Source organism: Phocoena sinus, chromosome 7, assembly GCF_008692025.1.
Source record: "Phocoena sinus isolate mPhoSin1 chromosome 7, mPhoSin1.pri, whole genome shotgun sequence".
NCBI classification, from domain to species: Eukaryota; Metazoa; Chordata; class Mammalia; order Artiodactyla; family Phocoenidae; genus Phocoena; species Phocoena sinus.
In genome coordinates, this window is record NC_045769.1 from 45,755,503 (window position 1) to 45,780,264 (window position 24,762).

Below are 24,762 nucleotides of genomic sequence, written 5' to 3' on the forward strand. Positions count from 1 at the left end.
GGAGATTTCTGTGCATTCTTTTCCTCAGTATGCCTATGTTATGTTAATTGCAGGGTCTTCCGGGTCCCTTGGGTCCTCCTGGTCCTGCAGGTCCTACTGGAGAAAAGGTAATGTCACAAGTTGTTATTTTGTGGACTTAAAATCCTGAGATTTGAATGCTGGATCTTTTTCATAATGTTTTCTCTTTCATAAAATTTGACAGTTGGACTAGATCATCTCAGAGTTCTCCTCCCATCCGCCCTACACATAGGGCCCAAATCCTACAGTTATACTGTTTTACCACTGCTTTGGACAATAACAATCTAAAATCTGCTTTCTAGGGAGAACCTGGCCCTCGAGGTTTAGTTGGCCCACCTGGCTCCCGTGGGAATCCTGTAAGTGACAGTATTTTGATGTTCTTCAGTATGAGCTTGAGCAGTAAAACGATTCATCATTTTGTCTTGATATTTATAAAACCATGCCTGTTGGATTAGGTTACTTTTAACTTCCTGGTTTTCACCTTTTACTATTCTCATTAAACTTAAAAAAAAATCATTGCATTATTTCTATACAATCTATTAAGTCTAGGTAGGCAGCTCATTTACTAAGTAATTAGAAGCTTCTTTGAGACTTTGGGCCTTGGAAAATTTCTTCTATGACCCTTTACATCACGCTTAAGAGTCCTCCTCAAGCAATATGTCTGCTTTCTCTATATGTACATTTCAAGACACTACAAATTTATATAATTGCATTTTAAAATACTGTTCCTATTTAGAATAATGTGTGAAAGCTACAGTAATGTTTGTCTTCTAGGGTTCTCGTGGTGAAAATGGCCCAACTGGAGCCGTTGGTTTTGCTGGACCCCAGGTATGATTTTCAAATATCCCTAATTTACAAATGAACATTCCTCTTGTTACAGCAATGAACTTAATTACTTATCATTGTCATGTGTTTTGAGGGTATATTCAAGATTCTGGAAAACATAGTTTTCTAGGCAATATTCTCATTTCAATACATATTTTCATGAACTGGCCCCAAAATGGATGAATTTGCATTATATTGAATTATATACTTATTTGTTATAATAAAAATGTGGTGGTGTAACATTTTTTCAGACTGTCTTCAAAGATCTTATCAGGGCCTTTTCTTTTCTTCTATGCTTTTATACTGATTTCAAAGCACCATTATACCATATATGAAAAAATGATATGTTAGGAATAATTATCATGAAATAATATATCTATAAGTGTTATGATCAATTGTTTATTTGTTCAATTAATGTAGGGTCCTGATGGGCAGCCTGGAGTAAAAGGTGAACCTGGAGAGCCAGGACAGAAGGGCGATGCTGGCTCTCCTGGACCACAAGGTCTAGCAGGATCCCCAGGCCCTCATGTAAGTTTCAAATAAAAAAAACACAACTTGAGTCCAGTGCCCACTGTTTGACCTTGTGTTTAGACCATATTTCTATCCTATAGTGATCTTTTGTTTGTTTCATTCTATTTAGGGTCCTAATGGCGTTCCTGGACTAAAAGGTGGTCGAGGAACTCAGGGTCCACCTGTAAGTTGGTTTGAAGCTCTGGGAATTACACACAGCTAGCCACAGATACCTATTATTTTATAGCCATTTTAAAGTTCATTTGAACCTGTAACAACAAATTTTTAGTTGTATAACTATACAGTAGTGGAAGGAGTGCTTAACTTTGATGCAGATCTGGGTTAAAATTAGTTTTTTGATCTTGGAGACCCAGCTGCCTCATATGTAACATAAATAATATATTACCTATGGAAGAGGGAATGAATAATGTCAAAGTACTTTGTATAATTCTGTTATATAAAATATTAATGTGATTCTAGCCCTTGCCTTCAATATACTTGTATGTATTCAAGAGAAATGGAAAGTGGAAAGAGAAAAATAGTATCCTTCCTACTAGTTAATCCAGATCCATTCCCAAAAACATAGGATACAAGAAAAAATATATATTGGTCATAACAAGAGGAATATAAAGGCCTAAGTATCCCTGTAAAATTAATACTCCCTATAAAGTGTATAGAATTAATTTTTATTTTAAAATTACTTATATGATATTATATTTCTAGGGTGCTACAGGATTTCCTGGTTCTGCCGGCAGAGTTGGACCTCCAGGTCCTACTGTAAGTCGATTCAGTAATTGAAATCATTGATAGTAGAGTAATTTTACACACACATAAAAATATACACAAACACATACATATGTACATATTATAATGATACACACATATATTTGATTGAGTTATTATTTGTTCTTTTGTTTAATCCCTTAATTAGTTGTTATCCCATGTTGACAACTCTTGTCCCAATAATTCATAGTGGTAAGCTGTCGAGCAAATCCTTCTTGAATCATCCAGTGTTTCCTAGAGGAGCTTATTTGCAAATCCTTTTAAGCCCCAATGTTTGACTGTTACTTCATTTGGGCACTAAATAGTAAAAGTATTGTGTGCTAATAATCATTTCTTTCAGTTAGGAAGAATCTCTGAAATTATCTTTAATAAAAGCTATTCTTTCATTATAAGATCAGGTCAGACAATAAAATATCAATATTATGTATTCATTGTTGGGGCAGAGCCTTATGGAGTTTGAAAATTCAAGTTAACTTCAACACACTTTTTTTTTTTGCAATTCCAAATCACTTTACTTTTATTTATTTTTTAATTTAAGTATAGTTGATTTTTCAATATTGTCAGCACACTTTTAATAATGACTAAAAGGTAATTGCAAATAATTAGATTTTCCTCTGGGAAATGAATCAGCTGTGTGGCAGCTGTGCTTTTTATTTTTGTTTAAATCCACTGAGTGATCATCTAACAGGAAAAATGGACCTCTGAGGCTTGGGAATCTGCCTCTGAGGCAGAGACCATCACATTAGGTCTTCTAACGTGGCTTCCATTTTGCCCTCCTGGGTCTCTTTCTATGTTGTACTAGGGAGCTCCAGGACCTGCAGGGCCCTTAGGGGAACCTGGGAAGGAGGGACCTCCAGGTCTTCCTGGGGACCCCGGCTCTCACGGACGAGTAGGAGATCGAGGACCAGCTGGCCCCCCTGGTGGCCCAGGAGACAAAGGGGACCCAGGAGAAGATGGGCAACCTGTAAGTTTGGAATCTTTGTTCTAGACCACCTCTAACTGAGATATTTACTAGTAAAAATTCATAAGAATTACTGCCACAGAGAAACTGTTTATATATTATCCTGAGCACTTTCATAATCCTTTAAATGCATTATGCCCTATAGGTTTTTAATTTATAATTCTCTGCTCTAGGAAAAAGTATATGTACAGATATAAAAATATAATAGTCATGGATATGGTGTTCAGAAACTAAACAAGGAAACATTTTTTGTTAAATATCTGTATTGAATGAAGAATCTTTTTTTAAACCAAACTATTGTATTTAATATCCAAATGCCTCAACATTAACATGTTTAGATAGAGCCCTATTTCTTTGTTTTAAAATTTTTCTAGTCATTTTAAAAAGAGGAAAAATATTTGCCTGAATAGTTACCTTTTTTATTCTACTAATATTCACATTAATCTTCAAGTTCCTTTCCAACTAAATGGGCCATTCTCACCTTTAAATAATGTTAGAGGCTCAGTGTGGATTATACATCTTGACTACTCATACATAGTATGGTTTTATGGAACAGAGAACTTTTTCTCATACCAAAAAACCTGTAAAGCTGTGATCTATTGTAAAGTGCTTGCATATAGTTTTCCCTGGAGAATTCCTCATTATAGTTTGTCCTCAAAATTAGGGTCCAGATGGTCCCCCTGGTCCAGCTGGAACTACTGGGCAAAGAGGAATCGTCGGCATGCCGGGGCAGCGTGGAGAGCGAGGGATGCCCGGCCTTCCAGGCCCAGCAGTGAGTAGCTGCACTGGTTGATATTTCATCTGATTATATGCAATAAAATTTGTGAAGGGAAAATTTATCTTTTTTTTCTTAATAGATTTGAAGTCTTTTTTAGACACAGATTCTGAGTATCTTAAAAACCTTTTGACTTTAAATGTCAAATTCTTTACTTAAGTACCTTAGAAAGTCCTTGAAAAATATAGTCATTTAACTCTGGGACTAGAGAAGTAGACAAATAAGGATATAGATTTTGGTGACTCTAAATCTTTCTTCAAAGATTAAAAATATCCATGGAGCTAGAGAAAGGGGATAATCTCCTGGTGAGTAGGTAGCCTCTTTTTAAATAAGCATGCCTAACAGAAACACTCATATTTCACAGTTGAGAGAGTAAGTTTTCATAAACCATCAAAGGGAAGAAGTAGTTGAGCTAAAGTAATATTGGAGGTGAAAGTGGGGTGAACAATAAAGAAGGATTCTGAAAGTAATCTCCTGTTCCCTGGAGGGTGCTAAGAATTTCATATTCCCTGGAGTATGGATAAAAGTTTAACTCACTGTTAGCTTTGAAGAGACTAAATTTTACTGCTGAAAGTTTACATGCTTGAGAAAAAAATGGTGTTTTTATATGGAATGTAGACAGAGAGATTTACTGCTGGGATCTTGGAACTGGGGACATGTGGGTGGAGATGTGAAACCAGAAAACCAGGAGTTAAGGGCTGTCTTATTGTTATCAGGAGTGAGCCAAGGAACCTGGAGGTAAAATCTCCCAATACTGAGACCAAAGTGCCAGGATATGGAAGTAAAGTGAGCAGACAAAGCAGAAATGAATAAAGATGAGCAAATCTTACTAGTGACACAGATTCAAGAAGGGCATCCAGAAATGACAATGATACATCAGATTAGAAACCAAAATGAACCTGACTTGGTGCAAAGGATGCTTTTTATTCCCTTTGATATGTCAGGATGATTGTGATAAGAAGTGCACATGCCTCTGGGAAGGCACTACAGTGACCTGAGTGTTGTGGGATAATGGACAATTATTACTATAGAAGGAGGGACTGGGGTGCCATTTGAATAAATGTAGCCTTTATGTGAACTGGCCTCCTTAAACTTCTTCAGAAGTGGTGGACATATTTGTACTTTTATTTCAGGGCACACCAGGAAAAGTAGGACCAACTGGTGCACCAGGAGATAAAGGCCCGCCTGGACCAGTGGGGCCCCCAGGCTCAAATGGCCCTGTGGGAGAACCAGGACCTGAAGTGAGTACTACAGTGAAAATCCCTCTCCCCTCCTCATCTGGGTGTTCCGGGGACATTTTTTAAATTTAGAAGTCAATTTAGAAATTGTACATTTGACCTGAAGGAAGTTTCCTAGTGATGTTTCTTGATGTGTTCTTGCCTAGAGAGTTGACGAAATGATGACATAAGAAAAAGTAGTAAGATTTGTGTCTTGCACTGACTTTCGTCTAGTCTGGAGCCAAGTATTTTAGTTGATTTATTTTGTTGCCAAATTATTTTGAAGGTGAAAGGACACAACCATTTACCTTTTCTCTTATTAGTATTTCATTCTGTAATGGCATATTTGTCAAAATTGCCAAGTTTTATGGTGATAGGATTAATATAATTGTTACAGCTTGTGAAGTAGACATGCTTTTACTTACATATCCCTATAAAGTTACATTATGGAGATCATGTTCCCTTAGTCTCTTCTGAGAGGAAATCAGCTTTTGAAAGGTGATTTGAGAAGTTATAGGTTGGAATTTCCTCTGTTCAGTGCTTTAATGAGTAAATCACCAAACATTTAGTGTCACATTTTCTTGAAAGAAACAATCAATGCCTTTCAAAGCAATTTTTGCTCAAATGGTAAAAATATAGTTCTGAAAAAAATCAAAATAAAATAGGAAAAGGAGACTATATATTTTTTAAAGTAATTTAATATCTAAACAGATATTTTACTTTAAACTTTAAGGATATTATTTGGGTAAGTAAATGTGAGGGAAACCATTCACTGATAATATAAACAAAACATAAAATACCGGGAATGTAATTGTTGTCTATTTATTTAGAAGAATTTGAATACTTTTTCTTTTTTAAAAATAAAAAATAGAAATGAGGAATTTAGACTTAGTGCAGGAGGCACACCAGGAGGAATGTCTGGGGGCTTCTCTGGTGGTAGAGCTCCTCCATCTGGTGGCACCTCCTCTGGGCCCACCATTGAAGAGGTTGATTAAGCCAACCTGAACATAGATTTAGTACTGTTTCACACCAAACATTGAAGAGCCCAAATTTGTGGCAAATGTCAGGACAGTTTTAAAGTTGAGCTGCTATAGTAAATAACTGGGCATTCTTAATACTTGAATATGAAATACGTATGTGGGGAAAGGAAATAACATTGCACTTTATAAGCACTGAATTGTAAGTGGAAAATAGTGTCTTAAACAAAACTGCGTTTAAAGTTGGCACCAAAAATGTAAGAATGTGTTAATAATTTTACAGGCAAATCAAAGTAATAGAAAGATGGCAGAAGACTTTCTTCTACTGAAATTTCCATAAATGCTAATTTATAATATGGAAGAGAGGTGGAAAACATGCTGTAATTTTTCTGGCAATTGGAATGTGATTTTTTATTACTCAGTTAATTCATTTTTCAAATATGATTCTTTATAGGGTCCAGCTGGTAATGATGGTACTCCAGGACGGGATGGTGCTGTTGGAGAACGTGTAAGGGCAATTTCACTGATTAAAAAATCTGGAGTAATGTAAATTTGAAATCTTTGTAATACTAAAGAGTAAAAAGCTACTCTTTCTTCTCATAGCTCCAATGCAGCCCTGAAATTTCTGATTGTAACAATCTTTTTTGTAATGTCATAATTTGAGTAGATCTTATAAATGAAAGTTTGAATACACAGCCAAGTGAGATGGCATTTTTTTAATTAACAGTAGGAAAAGGTGCACCATGAAGGCTTTGGATGAGGATACATATGAAGTAGTCTAAATTTCAAACTCATTCACAAAAGTATGGCAGCACAAATAGAGCTGTGTAACATCTAAATTTCTCTACTCACCTCCTAAAGTGAATGCCCCACGAGGAAATAAACCATGTCTTTCTAAATATTGTATATTTCATGATGTGTTTTTAAATTAGACATGTGCTGAACTGAAAATATCCCCAAATTTATCTGAAACTCTAGTGTCTTTGGGCAGTCACACAGTTGTCTCAGACTACTTAGTAGTAAATGGAAGGCAAAAACAAAAACCCTCTCTAATGTCTATTATGATGCAGAGGCTCTTTCCACTCCAGGAGCTCATCATGTAGCAGAATGGGCTTTGAAACCTGAGAGACCTGGTTGGAATCTTGATTCTTTAAGTAACTAGCTATGTGATCTTGAACATATTTTCTGAACCTCAATTTTCAAGTACTTTAAATATGATTCGTACCTATACCACTGGGCATTTGTGTTTCAAATAACTTGTTTAAAGTATCTAGTAGGCACTCAAAGAGAGGGGAAGAAAGAGTTTTGAAGAATCTTGGGGTAAGGCCACTCCCCTCCATCTACCGTAAAGCCAAGGAATGCAAATTCTCTTGGCATCTAGGTTTTTCCTTCGGTCGGTAATATATTATCCAGTGTGGTAGTCTTCAAAGATTTTGCTGATGTACCCCTGATATAATTTTGAAAATCTATGAACTCCTATGCATAATTTAAGTTGCCATCACATTTTATTTTAATCACAAGTTTTAATTGTTGCAAAGGAGGTAATTCTTGGTAAATTCTAAATGTACATGTGCTTTCAATATATTTTTTTCAAAATCTTGGAGTTGCCAATTCAGCTTATTCAATGTATTATGTATCAATTTTCCAACCTAATTGCCAGAGCTTATCCTGGTTGCCAAACTAATCAGTCAAATAAGACTTAACTTCTGTCAGAAAAAAGGTCTGACTCCGTTTCTCAAGTCAAATAATTATATTAATACACGTTCATGTAACAATAATCTCATCTCTGACTTAAAGAGACAAGTAAGATTCGGAGCCTTGTCATAATGGGGTCCTCTGGGTAAAATAAGGAGCCTCCTCTTTCTTTCCGAATACCTCTTCGCTTTATTCTTAAGTGAACTGTGCATTCTGGAAAAGTCCCTTAGTTTGATGCCCAGTGGTGTTTATTCTTCGAAGCACTGCAGCATAATAAGATTGCAGATTGTATGATATCTGCTTTTATTTCATAAAATGAGAGAAGGGTGATTATTAAAGAGGAAGTAGGGAAGGATGCTCCAAGCCAGTTTTCTGAAAGAACACATATGAAGTTGAAAATCTGGAAAGTGGTTTCCTTAGAATTTTCCGTTTTTACACTCTTTGGAAAGTTTTTGTTTATACCAAGTGCACGGATACCCCAGTTAGAAGGCTTATTGGTCTAAGAAACATGCTGAATTCTGGAGGTGACCACTCCTATAGTCCAGCAATCTTGACTATGGGAATAATAGGGTGAGAGTGAGGGGAGGGATGAAATTGGGGGAAAATATCTCATTCTTTTCAGTTTGATTTATTAATAAGCAAATATAGTTAAAATATTTAAGTAAAATATTAGTAAAATAATAAATATGTTTTAAAAAGTTATATTTTTCCTTCTCATGAATAGCATGAGCATATAGAATACGGCTGTTTTAGAATTAATATTAAAAAGATAATATCATGGTTTTCTTGTCAGGGTGATCGTGGAGACCCTGGGCCTGCAGGTCTGCCAGGCTCTCAGGGTGCCCCTGGAACTCCCGGTCCCGTTGGTGCCCCAGGAGATGCAGGACAAAGAGGAGATCCGGTAAGGAGAGTCAGTTTCACACTGACAGTTATAAACATCAACATACTGTATTATGAGCTACATATATGCCTGCATTCAATGACATGTGTGTTTGATTAAGGACTCTAAACAAAGAATGATAAACAGTCAATTAGGAATTAATTTTTTTAGTCTTAAAAATTTGATTTCTAATAGGTATTAGGTATAGGTAATAGGTATTCTATAGGTAATAGGTATTCAAAAACCCTGATGCTTTGACTTTCATCATCTAAAAATGTTGTTGTTTATAGGACATGTAATAAGGATGTGTCATGTTAAATTTAAGCAAGTAATGTCTTATGTAAACAACTAAGGTGATCTTCATTCAGTGAAGACCATAGATAAAATCGACTATAGAAATGTCATTGGGGTTATAGTGAGCACATTCTTACACCTAGGGACTTCAGCCTGGTTTTAATTAATTAGCCATAGAACTATACACTTAGATACACACATACACATATATAAGTATTCAACTACAAACATATATTCTTGAATTCTATGTCTATATAATGCATCCATATTTTTGTATTAATATCTGTGAAAATTTCTTCTAGGGTTCTCGGGGTCCTATTGGACCACCTGGTCGAGCTGGGAAACGTGGCTTACTTGTAAGTTCTCTGTTGTTTTTTTTTAAAATATATGTCTTCTTACGTAAAATATACTCCCAAAGAAGGAGTACAATTTAAGACTCATAAGTGAAAATTACCAGATTCTTCAAGCTTTGAACAAAATGTTGATTTAAAATGATACCCAGGAGTTTATATTTGTTTTTATAATGTTAATATAGCTCCTCTGAATTTAACTAAAAATTATTTCAATAATCAATTAAGACTTTTAGAGTCACAATTTTCTCCCAAAATAACAGGAGAAATAGTGCCATTCTCTGAGATTTTCTAAAAATTACGTAGGAAAATGGGTTTGAAAGCTCTTTGTAAACTTGAAAAGTACTATTCAAATATATTTTATTTTCAACTAGACTGCCCTGCCCATGTTCTGATTTTTTTGCTTTTTGCAATTGCTTCGAGGTTAATGATTATTATATTGATGTCTTATCATGAGTGAATCATCTCTTACGGGCAGTCTAATGGGTCATGTTTCTTTCACACACATTATATAAATCAATATCTGTATTCAATATCAATATCTATATTCATGAAGAACAATTATAGCCTTAAAATTATGACCTATTATTAAATCATCATTCTCAGCTTTGATTTGAGCTAGGCTAGAGAAGATTTTATAGTTACATGGCATGTCAAGTGAATGGTTTTCTAACCAGTTACAATTTGTTTTCCATGATTAAATGAACTCTAGTTAATAATTTAAATAGGTGCTTTCTGGTTTAGTTTATTTTAATTATGAAATTTAGGGGCATCCCTAAAATAAAATAACCTTTCTGACATTATAAAAACATTCAAACTGATTTTAGTATTTAAATTTACATTGTTTTATACAATATGTAGAAGTTACTGAGGTCTAGTCTTGTTTTTATTATAAAAAAGATTCTCGTACTGTTTGAAAATTAGGGTATCCAATTTAAAAAATAAGAACCAAACAAAATAAGAACAAAAAACTAAGGGAAAAGTTAACCTGAGAGCCAGTGTATTTGATAGTATCTTCCATTCTCCAAAGTCAGATTGATAGAATTTCAATTCTCTTTTAGAAAAACTTTAAAGACAACAGAAGCTTTCCCTGTAGTAGGTGACCCTGTGTTACTTGTCAGTTTACTGTGAACCACTAGACCCTTGGAGCTGCCTTTACTACCCGAGGCTTTTACAAACAAAGAAAAAGTCTGACTGATAAGATTGATCAGATAATTTTCACTTCTTGGTGTAGCTTCTGTCCCACAATTAGATTCTCAACTATTGCTTTTTCTTTAGTTTCTCAGGATCAGGGTTGATTGATTTGGGTACAGATATTGCAGATATGAGGATAACATAGAGTTCTTTGTGTTTTCTTTGGCTGGATGTGGTTCGATGATGATATTCCTCTTTCATTTGTTCAAACAAGTTTTTGCCAGTTTCTTATTTTTCCACCAGTTTTATTGAGCTGTAATTGACATATAACACTGTACTTGTTTAAGGTAATAATGATTTGATATAGGTGTATATTGTGAAATGATTACCACAGTAAGTTTAGTTAACATCTATAATCCCACATAGTTGCAAATTTTATTTTCTTGTGGTAGAACTTTTAAGATCTACTCCCTCTGCAACTTTCAAATATGGCCAATTTCTTAACATAGTCCCAGCTCATATCTAGTTAGTTTGTCTGCATATGCAAATTTAATAAACATTTTATTCTTAGAAGTAACATAAGTAAATAAGAACTCACGTTTTAATTTAAAAGAATCTATATATGGTGGCAGTATTTTTACATAATGATATCAGCTAAATATGTGAAATATAATCTTTGGAAAATGTCTCAGATAGGCTAGATCAAACTTTAAAATACCTCATTTTAGTCTGAATGTAGGATAAACATAAAAAAACTGAATCTTTAGGAAAGCGTTATTATACATCTTATGATTTTAACGATTGCCTTAATTCCTTGAGAAAAAGAGACAAAAATTCCTAGGTCTAATACTATTTAGATAAGTAAATATATTAGTTCATATAAAATACAGTACCCAAAATTGTAGCAAATACAATTGCACAAAGTAAAATTGTAGTAAATTGCAGTCTCAACAGGCGATATCCATGCTATGACCCTATCTCTAGGGACCCCAAGGACCTCGAGGTGACAAAGGTGATCATGGAGACCGAGGTGACCGAGGTCAGAAGGGTCACAGAGGCTTTACTGGTCTTCAGGGTCTTCCTGGGCCTCCTGTAAGTTATCCCTTTAAGTATTATTTGCCCTGCATGTGAGAATACACAGGTATCTTGACATGAACATTTGTCTATAAAATGGATGGGGTTTTTTTGTATCTTATTTTCATTTCAAAGAATATCTCGATGAATAACTAATTACCTAGCTATCCAATATAATTGTTCATATATTTGCTGTAATTTTGTAGGAAAGAAATAAAGCAAAAGGATATATGCATCATTACTCCTACAGTTGTCTTTAGTATTGGTCAACTCATGAAACATTATAGAGGTTGATGACTTTATGAAAGTAGTTTATGTTGCTAAAGTCAATGACTGGACATTTGAAAAAGCTAAGAATGGTAAAACGTAGGATATAAATATTTTGGCATCATTATTTTTTCCTACTAAGGGTCCCAATGGTGAACAAGGCAGTGCTGGAATCCCAGGACCATTTGGCCCAAGGGTAAGTAACAAAACTTACTTATTGCAGATGTAAATAACAATGCTCCTGGTGGCATACTGTTAGTGCTTCAGTATCATTTTCATGGTACTGAAGTTGGAGTTGGCCTAGGTTCTCTGAAGCTGGCAGCAAACATATGAGACAAACCATTCACATTGACCTTTAAGTAGAAATATCCTGAAATATGACATATTACTTCATGGGCCCACATTAAAATCTCTTACCTAGGGTGGATGTACTCATCTGTTAGTTCATTTTCTTACTCTGTGTTTATTGAAATTTCCATTTAATTGTACTCTTTGAAATGATATAATAGGATTTACCATGAAGTGGAGATAGATTTTGAAGCTGTATTTATTTTTTTCCCTTAAGTAATTGTAATAGTTCCTCAGAAGTGTTTGGCATAAGGCTAACTAGGAAGCAAATCATAAAATGAAACCAATATTTGAAGCTTATAGAAATTCTACATTAGTATTAATGCTGCCTCTAATAGGTCATTAATGCCGTAAGACAATTGACACACATAATTACTTAGGAAAATCATTAGAAAAAATTTCTGCATCTAAATACAGTGCAAACAAATCACACATAAAATTGAGAACAGTATCAAAATTACTAGGATGTGATGAGTTTCTGGGGTATAGGCGCACAAATTTAATTTATATCAGACACTCCTTCTGTCATTTTCTTACTCCTACTTAATTGAATTTCTAGTTAGGTGTACAATACATGAAATTTGATGAAACACTGCCTACCAGTAAAAGTAGATGACTAGTCCATTAACGTTTTTAATTGACACTGGTCTTTTACCTTGCATGGATGGTGGAAAATTCATGTGTGATGAAGTAGTAAACATTAGAAAGTGCTAGAACTCCATTTATTAGTCATTAGGAAAACGAATATGAGAAATCACTCTGATAATTCCATAAAGAAATAGTTCTTTGATCAGAGAAAGGTATTGTAAAGATTTTCTTCCTAGAATCTAAAATGCAGTCTTTGTTGCTTACAGGGTCCTCCAGGCCCAGTTGGTCCTTCAGGTAAAGAAGGAAACCCTGGGCCACTTGGGCCCATCGGGCCTCCTGGTGTACGAGGCAGTGTCGGAGAAGCAGGCCCTGAGGTAAAATCACAGATTTGTATGCAAGTGATTGATTGATTCTATTGATTCTCATAGCTTGGATTCTGTCTAAAGAATGTCTGTGCAGCATGATGGACAAAAGACTTCAGGGAACCCTGAAAACAAGTCTGAAAGTCACATAAGAGCTTGTCTGTATAAGTAGCTATTTCAAACATTTTAATACAGATTATTCAGAGTATATAAAATCAGAGTCCAAGCTACCTAGACCTTGACTTCTTGTGATATCAATGAAAGCAAATAGTAAGTTATGACTGTATTATAATTAGAGTTATGGAAATGTTGCTTTGCTTTAAAAGGCAATAGACTAAATGTGAGATTTGATGAATGCATTCATTCATGAAAATGCTGGAAAGTGAAGCCTATGAAATCGAAGAGTTATTTACTGAAAACGAAATTCAGAAAGGATTTCAATGAAAACTTTTAATAAAATATTTCTGTAGTATTGACTTGAGGATTATGTAAAGCTATAAAAATTGCTTTAGTTAGACTTTGGCTTCTTAGAAGACAAACTTTGAGAAACAGTCTCCTCTATCTGCCATGCTTGCATGTATATATGTGCATGTGTATATATGAGTTTATGCATCCCTCCCTCGTGTTTCTTCCTCTTTGGTTTTATTTTCCTTTTCTTATTCTGTCTCTACCCTTTAGTGTCAATACCATTAAGCCAAATATTTATTACATGGAAAGAATAGCTTTACATTTCCTGTGGTCGTCAAGAGGAATATTTTCTATTTGTTTATTTCTCTATCTTTAAATGGAAAACAGCCACAGAATTGGAATACCTCTGACTTATGTGGCTCTCGATTGACTTCATCTTGTGTTTTAGTGGTCCTTGATAGAAAAAAGATCCCCTCCCCTGAGATTAGCATAAAGGAATGTATGGAATCATGATATGATCTTAAAGAAAAAAAAACCACACAGATTTTAAAGTCTCCTGACGGTGAGGAAATGTTTGCACTAGAGGTTGATGCAACTTTCCAGAGCCATGTAACAAGTGGCGGAGCCAGTAACAGAACTCCAGCCTTCTGCCTGCCAGGACTGTACTCCCCACGAGAGATGTGGACCACACATATCTTCAGGTTGTTGGTTAATTCTCTCAAGTTGCTGAGTTCTTCCTTGAGAAAATGCAGAAGGAAATTAATAGAGAGGATCCACTTTTCTAGCCTCTGCCAATTTTTGTGCTTATCTCCCTTTTGCTCTAGTAGTTCTTGTTTGGCAAAAAAAAGTAAGACAGCTCTTTATTTTTTGCTAATAAAAAGGGCAAAGAGAACTTCCTCCAGTTTTGTTTAGTATAGAGAGGATTTTGATCTACACACTAAATAATGCACATAAAAAGACTTCCTGTGCTTTCCCCCTTATTTGGGAATACGGGGAAATTCTCTTGCGGGTGTTTCTTGTGTGTATTTCCTTGGCGTTGATGTATAGTCTTATAGAACTAGCACCCACAACTCCTCTGCATATCCTCATTCAGCTTCTGTCCATAAATCCTTTTAAAACATCTTAGTTGTGCCTTGCTCAGAATAGTTTGGAAATGAGTGTGCATATCTATATATTCTTAACATAAAGTGTATTGCATCTTCAAGGGTAAACATCAAAGCAAATATTTTGTGCTTTGCTCTTTATTTACCTCAGATGCCAACTTGCAGATATGTTGCCTGAAAAGCAATTATGCATCATTTCTCACCCTTGGAATGTTACAGGTTCGCAGGCCAGAACCATCTAGTTTAAAAAGGGCATGAGTCACAGATCTCCCAAGTACCATCACATTGGGGTGTTGCATTGTAACTCTCTCTGCACCAAGTCCCATCAATGCCTTTGCGTCCAATAGAAAAACAAAAACCAAAAAAATGTGTTAAATGTATTTCCAATTTTTTTAAATTAGGGTCCTCCTGGCGAGCCTGGTCCCCCTGGCCCTCCGGGTCCCCCTGGCCACCTTACAGCTGCTCTTGGGGATATCATGGGGCACTATGATGAGAGCATGCCAGATCCACTTCCAGAGTTTACTGAAGATCAGGCAGCTCCTGATGACAAAAACAAAACGGACCCAGGGGTGCATGCTACCCTGAAGTCACTCAGTAGTCAGATCGAAACCATGCGCAGCCCTGATGGCTCTAGAAAGCACCCAGCCCGAACTTGTGATGACTTAAAGCTTTGCCATTCTGCAAAGCAGAGCGGTGAGTAGACAGCTGCCCATTTGAGCAAAGCTCATTGCTTCTGATGTGTAATTCTCCAATGCATTCCAAAATATTTTATTTACTCTCTATTTAGTGATAGACACAAGAGAGAAAATGGTGGACAGTCACAGAGTTTGTGGTTTAGTGGTGGGGATGGCCAATGATATGAAAAATTAGGGCGTGAGAAGCTAAGCGCTTTAATAGAGGACGTAGCCTATTCATGATCCAGTTTCACGGTGGTAGTTCCAATTCCATCCAGAAGTCTTAAAATATTGATAATTTTGTGGTGATATAAATGTCCAAAATACTTGCTTACGGAAGGTTAAATATATTTGGTTGCCTCAGTAATTCTCAGGGATTTAATATGCTAACATATAGTTGGATCATCAAGAGTAGAATAAAGTATAAATTTTATTTCCCAAATTTATTTGAATATGGAATTCTTTTCATGTCACTTACTGTTCTACAAATCACACTTCAGTAATCTCTGCTGCAGGATTATGTTATAGTTACGTTATAAAATATTTTGGAATTAAATAGTCTTTTTCTCTAGTTGTATATACCATGCCTGAAGTTTGCAAAATTCTATCATTTTGATTAATCTAATAAGACCTGGAAAAGAAAGATCCTAGGCCATAGGAATGAGCTATGAAATGCTTAAGAGTTTCAGTTAACTTTGAAATGATATTGACAGGGATAGCTAAAATGGTTATCTTTTGCAGAATAAGCAATTCAATTACTAACTCTATACCTTACATCCCACCACCAAATAAATGCCCCTTCATTTCATTTAAAATGCAGCTTTTCCTACATAGTTTATATGTATATTTTATGTATACATACATATATTTATATATTTTATACATACATTTTATATATACATACATATATTTATATTTTTTATACATATATTACATATACTATTATATAAATGGTATATATTTATATATATGTATCTAAATATACATGTAATATATATACATATATTTTATATATGTACAAAATATACACACAGATGTGTACATAGGCATATATGCACAAAAATTTATTATTTTGTGTGTTTACTGACTGTATCTCTAGCACCAAGCACTATCTTGGTATAGCCTGCTTCAAGGATCTCTTCTACATGAGAAGATCAATTCTAAATAAGGCCAGTGAGATAATTCATAACATTCTAATTGTAGTTTGACTCATTTACTTACTTTATTCATAGTTTCGAATACATTATTTTATTACATTCCATTATTATTTGTTTTAAAATATTGGCTTTACAAATTAAGTGGGAACACGTTCATTTTGGCAAAGCTGCTTACTTACTGTGGATTCTCTCTTTTTGGTATAGTTTCTCATTTGTAAAATGGGTATAATGATATTTTCTTCACATTTGTGTTTTGAGCCTTAGGCACCTTTTGGCAAGGTGCCTGGCATGTAGAAAGGGCCCAAATGCATAACAGTTACTTTTTCCTTAGCTGCAGAGTGTTTCTTTAACTGTGATTCTCTCTTCAAAGAGTCCTTAATCAATGACTCCATATTTTCGAACCCTCTGTTAATTCTTTTAGAGACTCATAATCATGTTTGAAATTCTTTTTATTTATCAAATATTTTTATTTTGGAAAATAGGTGAATACTGGATTGATCCTAACCAGGGATCTGTTGAAGATGCAATCAAAGTTTACTGCAACATGGAAACAGGAGAAACATGTATTTCAGCAAACCCATCCAGTGTACCACGTAAAACCTGGTGGGCCAGCAAATCTCCTGATAATAAGCCTGTTTGGTATGGTCTTGATATGAATAGAGGATCTCAGGTAATTTAATATGTTTACTTAAAATTGTATTCATTGCTTGTCATTATTTATTGTATGTATTTAGGACTGTGCTATTATTTTTTGACTGGGTTTATTTTGAAGTGATATATTCTCATTAGTTACAACTGCAGTATCATTGCATAAACATTACTATGAATTAAATTAACATAAATTTTGAATGATAATTTTCCCATTGATGGAATGTACAAAAGTAATTTATTTTTCATATTAGCTCCTTTAATGCACATGACACTGACTGTGGAGTAGAGTTGAAGGGATCTTGCCATAGTTGGAAGACAGGAAGTATATTTAGAGTCAGAAGACCTAGGTGACTCATACCTGGATGTCTTACTAACTTTGGGACCTTAGGAAGTCACTTAACCTTTTGGAGCTTCAGTTTCGCCATTTTAAAGTGAGGGCAATAATATTTATCTCATAGTTTCTGTGTGTATATAAGATGCTTAATATAGTGTCTAGTATTTGGTAAGTTATAGATAAATATTATATAATTACTATAATATTATTTTTAATGATTGAATCACTTTGCAAACCTTTTAGTATTATTTAAACTTAAGGCATTTTTATGATTATGTACATTGTATTGATATTTTTCTGAGTCTAGTCCCCTCTATGTTTCTTTCATGGTCCAGTGTTTAGATTCTAATTCTATTCCAGATCTCTTTATGGCAGCCTAACTCTGAAATTTTCTTCTCAGCTCTGCTCCTGACCTTTTCTCAGAACTCCTGTTTATAATAAAAATAGTAGGAGGACATTATGGGTATATGTAGGATATACTAGAATCAACCATTATTTAATGAAAAGGAAAATTTTTTAATTTAAATATACCTAAGTGAAATGTAATTTAGTTAGCATATTATGTAAAAAAACTCATATAGGAGCATTAAAAGTAAAGCTCAAAGTAGAAGATGGGTAGGAAATATCCTGTAGGAAGTTATTTTTGATTATTTGTTTTAGCTAATGGAAAACTCGTACTTCATATTTCCTACAAGTATATAACTGTCGGGTTAAAAAAGATTTTATACCAATAGTTAAGTCCTAATTCTTATTATAATTAACAATAAAAACAGTGAGTTATTTTTGCTACATGATTGAATATCCAAACCTATGCCCAAGTATATAACTTCTTCTAAAAAGTAATATTCAAGATTTTTTTTTAAACAAATAGAGAAGCAAATTTAAAAATACTTAAACTTTCTCTGGTGAGTTATAATTAGCTTTGGTTTCATCACCACTTGTTTGGGGTAGTAAGGACAAAGCTTCTTATTTGTGAATATTCATAGAAATTTTAAGATATTTTTATGTATATAGGTATAATATCTTGTTATATGAAAGAATAATACTCTTCAAAAGAAGTAATACTCTTCAAAATTAATTTGTCTGAAATCAATACACACACACACACACACACACACCCCACTATAAAACTAATCAGTATTACATATATTGGGGCCCAGGGCAGGCCGCTCCAAAATATGATTCAGTGGCATGTTGATTATTTTGAATTAAAGTTATTTAAGTAACGGTTGATGCAAGAGGGACACTTTGACCCTGCTCTTTGTCTCCCCGAAAGCAGGAAATAAATCTCCCTTGTGAAAAGTACCGTTCCTGTACTGGGGGACAGAAAGACATTTTTATCATCAGAGACAGGGAATTTAGAGCCAAGAAGCCTGTATAAACAAACCTTGTTACTTCCTTATTAATTTACTACCCAAGCCCAAACTTTAAATTCCTTACCAATTACATACCCAAACCTAGGTTTCTTTGTCCTGTCAATTCCTTTCAAATTTATTGTTTTATTGTTTTTTTGGTTTTTTTGTCTAAAAAGTATAAAAGCTGCCTGCTTTGGCCACTTCTTAGGTCCCATTTCTATGAGACCTGTGTCCTGATTTAAAGTTGTTTCTTTTTCTCCTGTTAATCTGTCTTGTGCCAATTTTATTAGTCCAACCATAAGAACTCAAGAGGGGTAGACACATATAACAAAGACTCTTTTTGTTTTTCTAGTTTGTTTATGGAGACCACCAGTCACCTAATGCAGCCATTACACAAATGACCTTCTTGCGCCTTTTATCGAAAGAAGCCTCCCAGAACATTACTTACATCTGTAAAAACAGTGTAGGATACATGGATGATCAAGCTAAGAACTTCAAGAAAGCTGTGGTTCTCAAAGGGTCAAATGACTTAGAAATCAAAGCAGAGGGAAACGTTAGATTCAGATATGTAGTTCTTCATGATACTTGCTCTGTAAGTACTTTTGATCCATATTGATCTGGTTGAAGAAAAAAATCATTTTGTTAAAAATACTGCCCTGGCACTAGAGGTGGGGGCAATTTTACCCTGTATATAAACACAACAGCAGTTTGTTTATAGTTGTTCCTTAGGGTAAATTTGAATGTGTGTTAGTACGTGAAATACCGGTAGAGGTTTTAATACAAAACAATAAAGGACTGGATCCTTGCAGCTCTTTCGTAAACTCACTTTGGTTCTCCTGCAAGTTACTTAGTTTATTTAATCTCAATTCCATGCTTATGATTTCCTGATTCTAAAATATGCAATCAATCTGAGTTACCTTACATTTTTCACTGATTTATACGTCTTCCCCCTTGCATATCTAGATATAAAAAAGGAAAATAGTTAATGATGAATTATGGTTTCACTTGTGAAAATCAAAAAGGCTTTCATAATTTATATTGTTAGTGACCATTTGGGAAGCTGCAAAAGAATAAAGGTCATTTTCTCAATTTAAAGAATGAGAGAAATGCCTGCCAGTTATGCCAGTATCTCACTTCATGTTAGCAGCGCTCTTACTTTTAAATAGTGTTCTAAAAATCATTGCTTTTACCTTATAAAAACTGGTTTGGAAGCTGCTGTCCAAAATCTTTGGAGTAATTTGTATATGCTGTTAACCCGTTGTACCATTTAATTCCAGAAACGAAATGGAAATGTGGGCAAGACCATCTTTGAATATAGAACACAGAATGTGGCACGCTTGCCCATTATAGATCTTGCCCCTGTGGATGTCGGCAGTACAGACCAAGAATTTGGCATCGAAATTGGGCCAGTTTGTTTTGTGTGAAGCAAGCCGAGATACATCAACAATGAGCACCACCCCGACCCTCAATGACCACCACCATTCACAGGACTTTGACTGTTTGAAGCTGATCCTGAGACTCTTGAAGTAATGGCTGATCCTGCATCAGCATTGTATATATGGTCTTAAGTGCCTGGCCTCCTTATCCTTCAGAATATTTATTTTACTTACAATCCTCAAGTTTTAATTGATTTAAAATATTTTTCAATAAGCGGTTTAGGTTTAAGATGATCCATGACTATGACAACCTTTAAAAAAAGTAAACTGTTTGAATAAATAAATCTCCATTTTCTTCAATTTATTTCAATGTAATGACAAAATTGCTTAGTATTTATAAGAAAATCTTTCTTCCTGGCAGATAGCTTAAAGAGTGGGGTATGTAAGACCAAACACGTTTATTTCACGTGGCTGCAGTTGGAAAAATAGAAAGTAGTGCCCTTTTGTGACCTCTCATTTCCAGATTATCAATTAAAAATGAAAGCAAAATGTTTATCCTTGTGATTGAAACCCACATGCATGTCTTGATATTGTATAACTAACATGGAGACTCTTTAAAGGGAACCATGAAAAACATATCAGTTTCTCACTGTCTTAAATGGAATGTTAAAATAGTATATATTCAATGGAATTTCTGAAAAAAAAGTAATCCTAAATTTTTGTAAAGTGTGGTGAATCTAGACTTCTTCCTCATTCAATTTTAAAGCTACTTTCCCCTCTTGACTCGATCTATCAATATAGGTAGAAGTTAAATGAGTATACCGTTGAATACATTTGAATTTCCTTGCTTAAGAAAACATAGAATGCTAAATAATTTCCACATAACTTTAAAAAAAAATGTTCAGGACCCAAAGTTGAGAGTCTTCCACATGTACAATCTCATCTTCCTGAGGCCTATAATGAAGAAAAGGATTTAGAAACTCAGAGTTGTGGAGCTGATTCTAATCAAATCTGATGATTGGAATTAGAACATTTGGCCTTTGAACTCTCATAGGAAAAATGACCCAACATTTCTTAGCATGAGCTACCTCATCTCTACAAGCTGGGATGGACTTACTAGTCTTGTTTATATTTTAGATACTAAAAGGTGCTATGCTTCTGTGATTATTCCAAGACTGGAGATAGGCAGGGCTAAAGTGTATTATTATTTTTCCTTTAACGATGGTGCTAAAATTCCTTCTATAAAATTCTTTAAAAATAAAGATGGTTTCATCAATACCATTTGTGAAAACATAACTGTTACACTTCCCGTTTCTGAAAGAAGGAGCATTGTTCCAGCGCCTGTTCACTGTTCATCTGTCATACTGTATCTGGAATGTTTTGTAATACTTGCATGTTTCTTAGACTAGAACATGTAGGTCCCCTTATGTCTCAAGGATTTTTTTTCCTTAATTGCATTTGTTGGCTCCATTTTTATTTTTTCTTTAAAAATAAACAGCTGGGACCATCCCAAAGGACAAGCCATGCACACAACTTTAGTGATGTATCTCTGCAAAGCATTGAATTAAATGCACGCTTTTGTCATGTCAATGGTTTTCGTTTCGTGGAATTCCTTTGAACATATTAGATCCATTTCATTTTCAGTAGTGAAAAGTTAGGTGTTGTGGTATTCTTTGTTTGCCATTTGTTTAAAAGATAAAACAACAAATAACTTTCATCATGTAGATACCGGCTTATAAAGAAAATCAATTTGCAGCATCACTCACAAAGGCAACACGACACTAATTATCACTCTCTATGCCCTTAAAAATCTCAGGGTACTGACTATTGATAACAAGAGAAAAGCAACTTATTTTTCATGGTTGAATAAACTGTGATAATAAAACGTATGTCCCAGTGTATCACATATGAATTTAGCCTAAATGTTTGCAGAGTTTTACCTTCAATATTTATTTCACAATATTTTCTCCCAAATTGGTTATTATTTGAGCTCCACGTCTTGATTTTGAATATTTGAATATGTATATATCTAAAGACTTGTGAGTTTTGTTTGTAGTAACACTTCCTCCAAGTCCAACCTGTACAAGTTGTACAAGTTCAGCTAGATGAGCCAGAAATGCGTGGTGATTCTCTTAAGTCAAAAGCACTAATAATTTTCAGCTATAGAAATACCACTTCTTATTTGAACCTCAGGAATGTTACAAATAAAAGGCTGTCCCAGACCATTCCAGAATCCCTCAAATTTCTTGCCTTTGTTCCATATCTATAGGTTTCATTAGACGAGTGTACTTCTTTCCGTCATGTCCAACACACCCCCAAAACTCTGCATAATCAAAAGTGAAATAATCTGCAGCTGGGGAGGATGGTGAAATTAATTTATTATTACTTTATTAAAAATACAAATGAAAGTTCCCCAAATGAACAGAAAGGAAGAAAAATAGCAAAGAAAACACAGACAATGCCGATAAAGTCCCAGACTCCTAACACAAAATTTGGCAAATGAGCCAGTTTCAATGTAAATTATTTTAAATTAAAAAAAGATTCAAAGAAATTGTAGAGAACATTTCTCCTCACATCAATGTTGTTATATGGCAGAAAGCAAGTGCAAGAAAAATCTGGAAAAAAAAATAATCATTGGAACCACCTCACTTAGAGTTCCTATCCCACCATGAAAAAAGAACACCTCAGGATAACACTTTTCTTTGAAATTATGAAAATTTTAGGAGAGACTAAGAATAACCTCTTAAAAGCTGATTTGGGGGCTGAGGTCCAACAGTGGCAAACCAAGGCAATGATGCTGCAAAGACAACCAAAAGCCTATGGAGCGTGGGGCCTGCCAGTAGGATGATTTTTTTTTTTTTTTATCAGACTGGCTGGCTTACCCAAGAGCAGCTTTTCTTCTCAGTCTCCTTTATCAATGATCATTTTACTCAATATGTAAATGTCAGCATTCCCCAGGGACCAGTCTTTTTCTCTTTACCTTCACACTCAATACTCTTTCTTTCATCACCGGCTTTATCCATGTCATTTCTATCTAATGTCAATAGCTCCAATGTATATACACAACCTAAATCTTTCCTGGGAGCTCAAGAAATGCATGTGTAAATGTTTAACTCACCATCTTCATTTGGATTTCAGAAGTACTAGTAGCTCATTATGTTTCAAAAAATTACTATACTTATATCTCAAAGCTGATTTATGTTCTGTGTTCCCTATCTCAGAGAAGAGCCTCATCATTCATCCATTTAGGCAGGCCAGAAACCTGGTAGTCATTCTTGTCACCTCTCTCTCCCTTACAATGCCAGAACCCTGGCATTGCTAAGTATTTTCAATTTTGCTTCCTAAATGTTCCTTACGGCCATACCCTTCGCTCTACCTCCACTGCCATTATCCTAGCTCACATTATCATTATTTCTCACCTGGGCTCCTTCAATAGCCTTCTAAAAGGTTTTTAAGCATCCATTCTTACCCTCTTCTGATCCATTACTCCCAGGAGAACCAGAGCGATCAATCTGAAATATAAACCTGAATATGTCACCTCACTCTCCGCCACCATCCAACACAACACACAGACATGCACGCGCACGCGCACACACACACACACACACACACACACACATCCTTAAAAAGCTTCACTGGTAGCTTCTAGGATAAAGACAAAAATACTTAAACTTTATGAGGCTCTGGCATGACCTGACTTCCTGCCTAATTCTCAAGCTTCATTTTGCCACCATCTGCTTTATTCTCTGCTTCACACACAATGAATTTCTGTCCATTTCCTAAACCAGATTCCCCATCCTGTCAAAGGCCATCTGCATTTGCATTTATTTTGCCCAGTTTACTAGTACTCATCTTTTAGAGCTCTGTTCAGTGCTGTATCCTCATGAAATCCTCCTAGAGTCCTCACCCTTCACTACCTCCCAGGTTAGATAACATCCCCCGTTATAAATTTTCTTGGCACCTTGTATTTTTTCCTTATAGCACAAATTATGATGCTTTCTATAATTGTATGATTATTTGATTAGTCTTAATCTTCTCTATTAATTGTATTTTTTATAAGGGCAGGGGCTCTTTACAAGGATCCAACATACTGCTTGATATTTGTGTTTGTTCAAAATACATTCATTGAATGAATGATGAGAAAATATCTACTGTGTAACTGGAAAAGTATATTTAGAGAATATTCATAGTTGATTTATGTACTAGCATGAAGCAGATGTCATTATTACTATTGTATTTTGATTACTGTTTCTATTTCTATTACTAGATAGAAAACATAACAGAAGAAGTGATTCTATCCACAAAGGCAATAACAACATACAACACTAAGGACCTAACATGATAAGACATTTATAGAACCTGATTAAAAAAAAACATAACTTTTGACGAAGGTATGTAAAATAAGATAAAATGGGCATAATTGTGCCTTTTTCTCACATAGGGAAACTCAGTATTTGAAAAATGTAATTCTTTTTCCTAAATTAAAATATAAGTTTAGCACAATCTTACTTAAAATCCCTGTAGGATCTTAAAAGCATGGGGCATGACAAAACCATTTTAAAGCTCGTTGGAATCAAAAATATGCAAGAAAAATGTTAAGGAATCCCCCCCAAAACAGAAATGCTGAGTAAAGATGGGTCACTCTT

At 34.7% G+C, this 24,762-nt stretch overlaps 1 protein-coding gene across 2 annotated transcripts in view; it reads left to right on the forward strand.

Annotated features, from left to right (window-relative positions):
* Positions 1-21,706, forward strand: part of COL5A2 (collagen type V alpha 2 chain) — a 143,852-nt gene extending 122,146 nt beyond the window's left edge. For both annotated transcript variants that reach the window (XM_032638021.1, XM_032638022.1), the window contains 19 exons: positions 54-107; positions 321-374; positions 793-846; positions 1,264-1,371; positions 1,484-1,537; positions 2,077-2,130; positions 2,939-3,100; positions 3,762-3,869; positions 5,006-5,113; positions 6,521-6,574; positions 8,555-8,662; positions 9,238-9,291; positions 11,404-11,511; positions 11,903-11,956; positions 12,963-13,070; positions 14,971-15,262; positions 16,883-17,070; positions 19,093-19,332; positions 20,018-21,706. In XM_032638021.1, the coding sequence (XP_032493912.1) occupies positions 54-107; positions 321-374; positions 793-846; positions 1,264-1,371; positions 1,484-1,537; positions 2,077-2,130; positions 2,939-3,100; positions 3,762-3,869; positions 5,006-5,113; positions 6,521-6,574; positions 8,555-8,662; positions 9,238-9,291; positions 11,404-11,511; positions 11,903-11,956; positions 12,963-13,070; positions 14,971-15,262; positions 16,883-17,070; positions 19,093-19,332; positions 20,018-20,164 (2,109 nt within the window). In that variant the 3' untranslated portion in view covers positions 20,165-21,706. The remainder of the gene's footprint in view (positions 1-53; positions 108-320; positions 375-792; positions 847-1,263; positions 1,372-1,483; positions 1,538-2,076; positions 2,131-2,938; positions 3,101-3,761; positions 3,870-5,005; positions 5,114-6,520; positions 6,575-8,554; positions 8,663-9,237; positions 9,292-11,403; positions 11,512-11,902; positions 11,957-12,962; positions 13,071-14,970; positions 15,263-16,882; positions 17,071-19,092; positions 19,333-20,017) is intronic.
* The last annotated feature ends 3,056 nt before the right edge of the window (positions 21,707-24,762 follow it).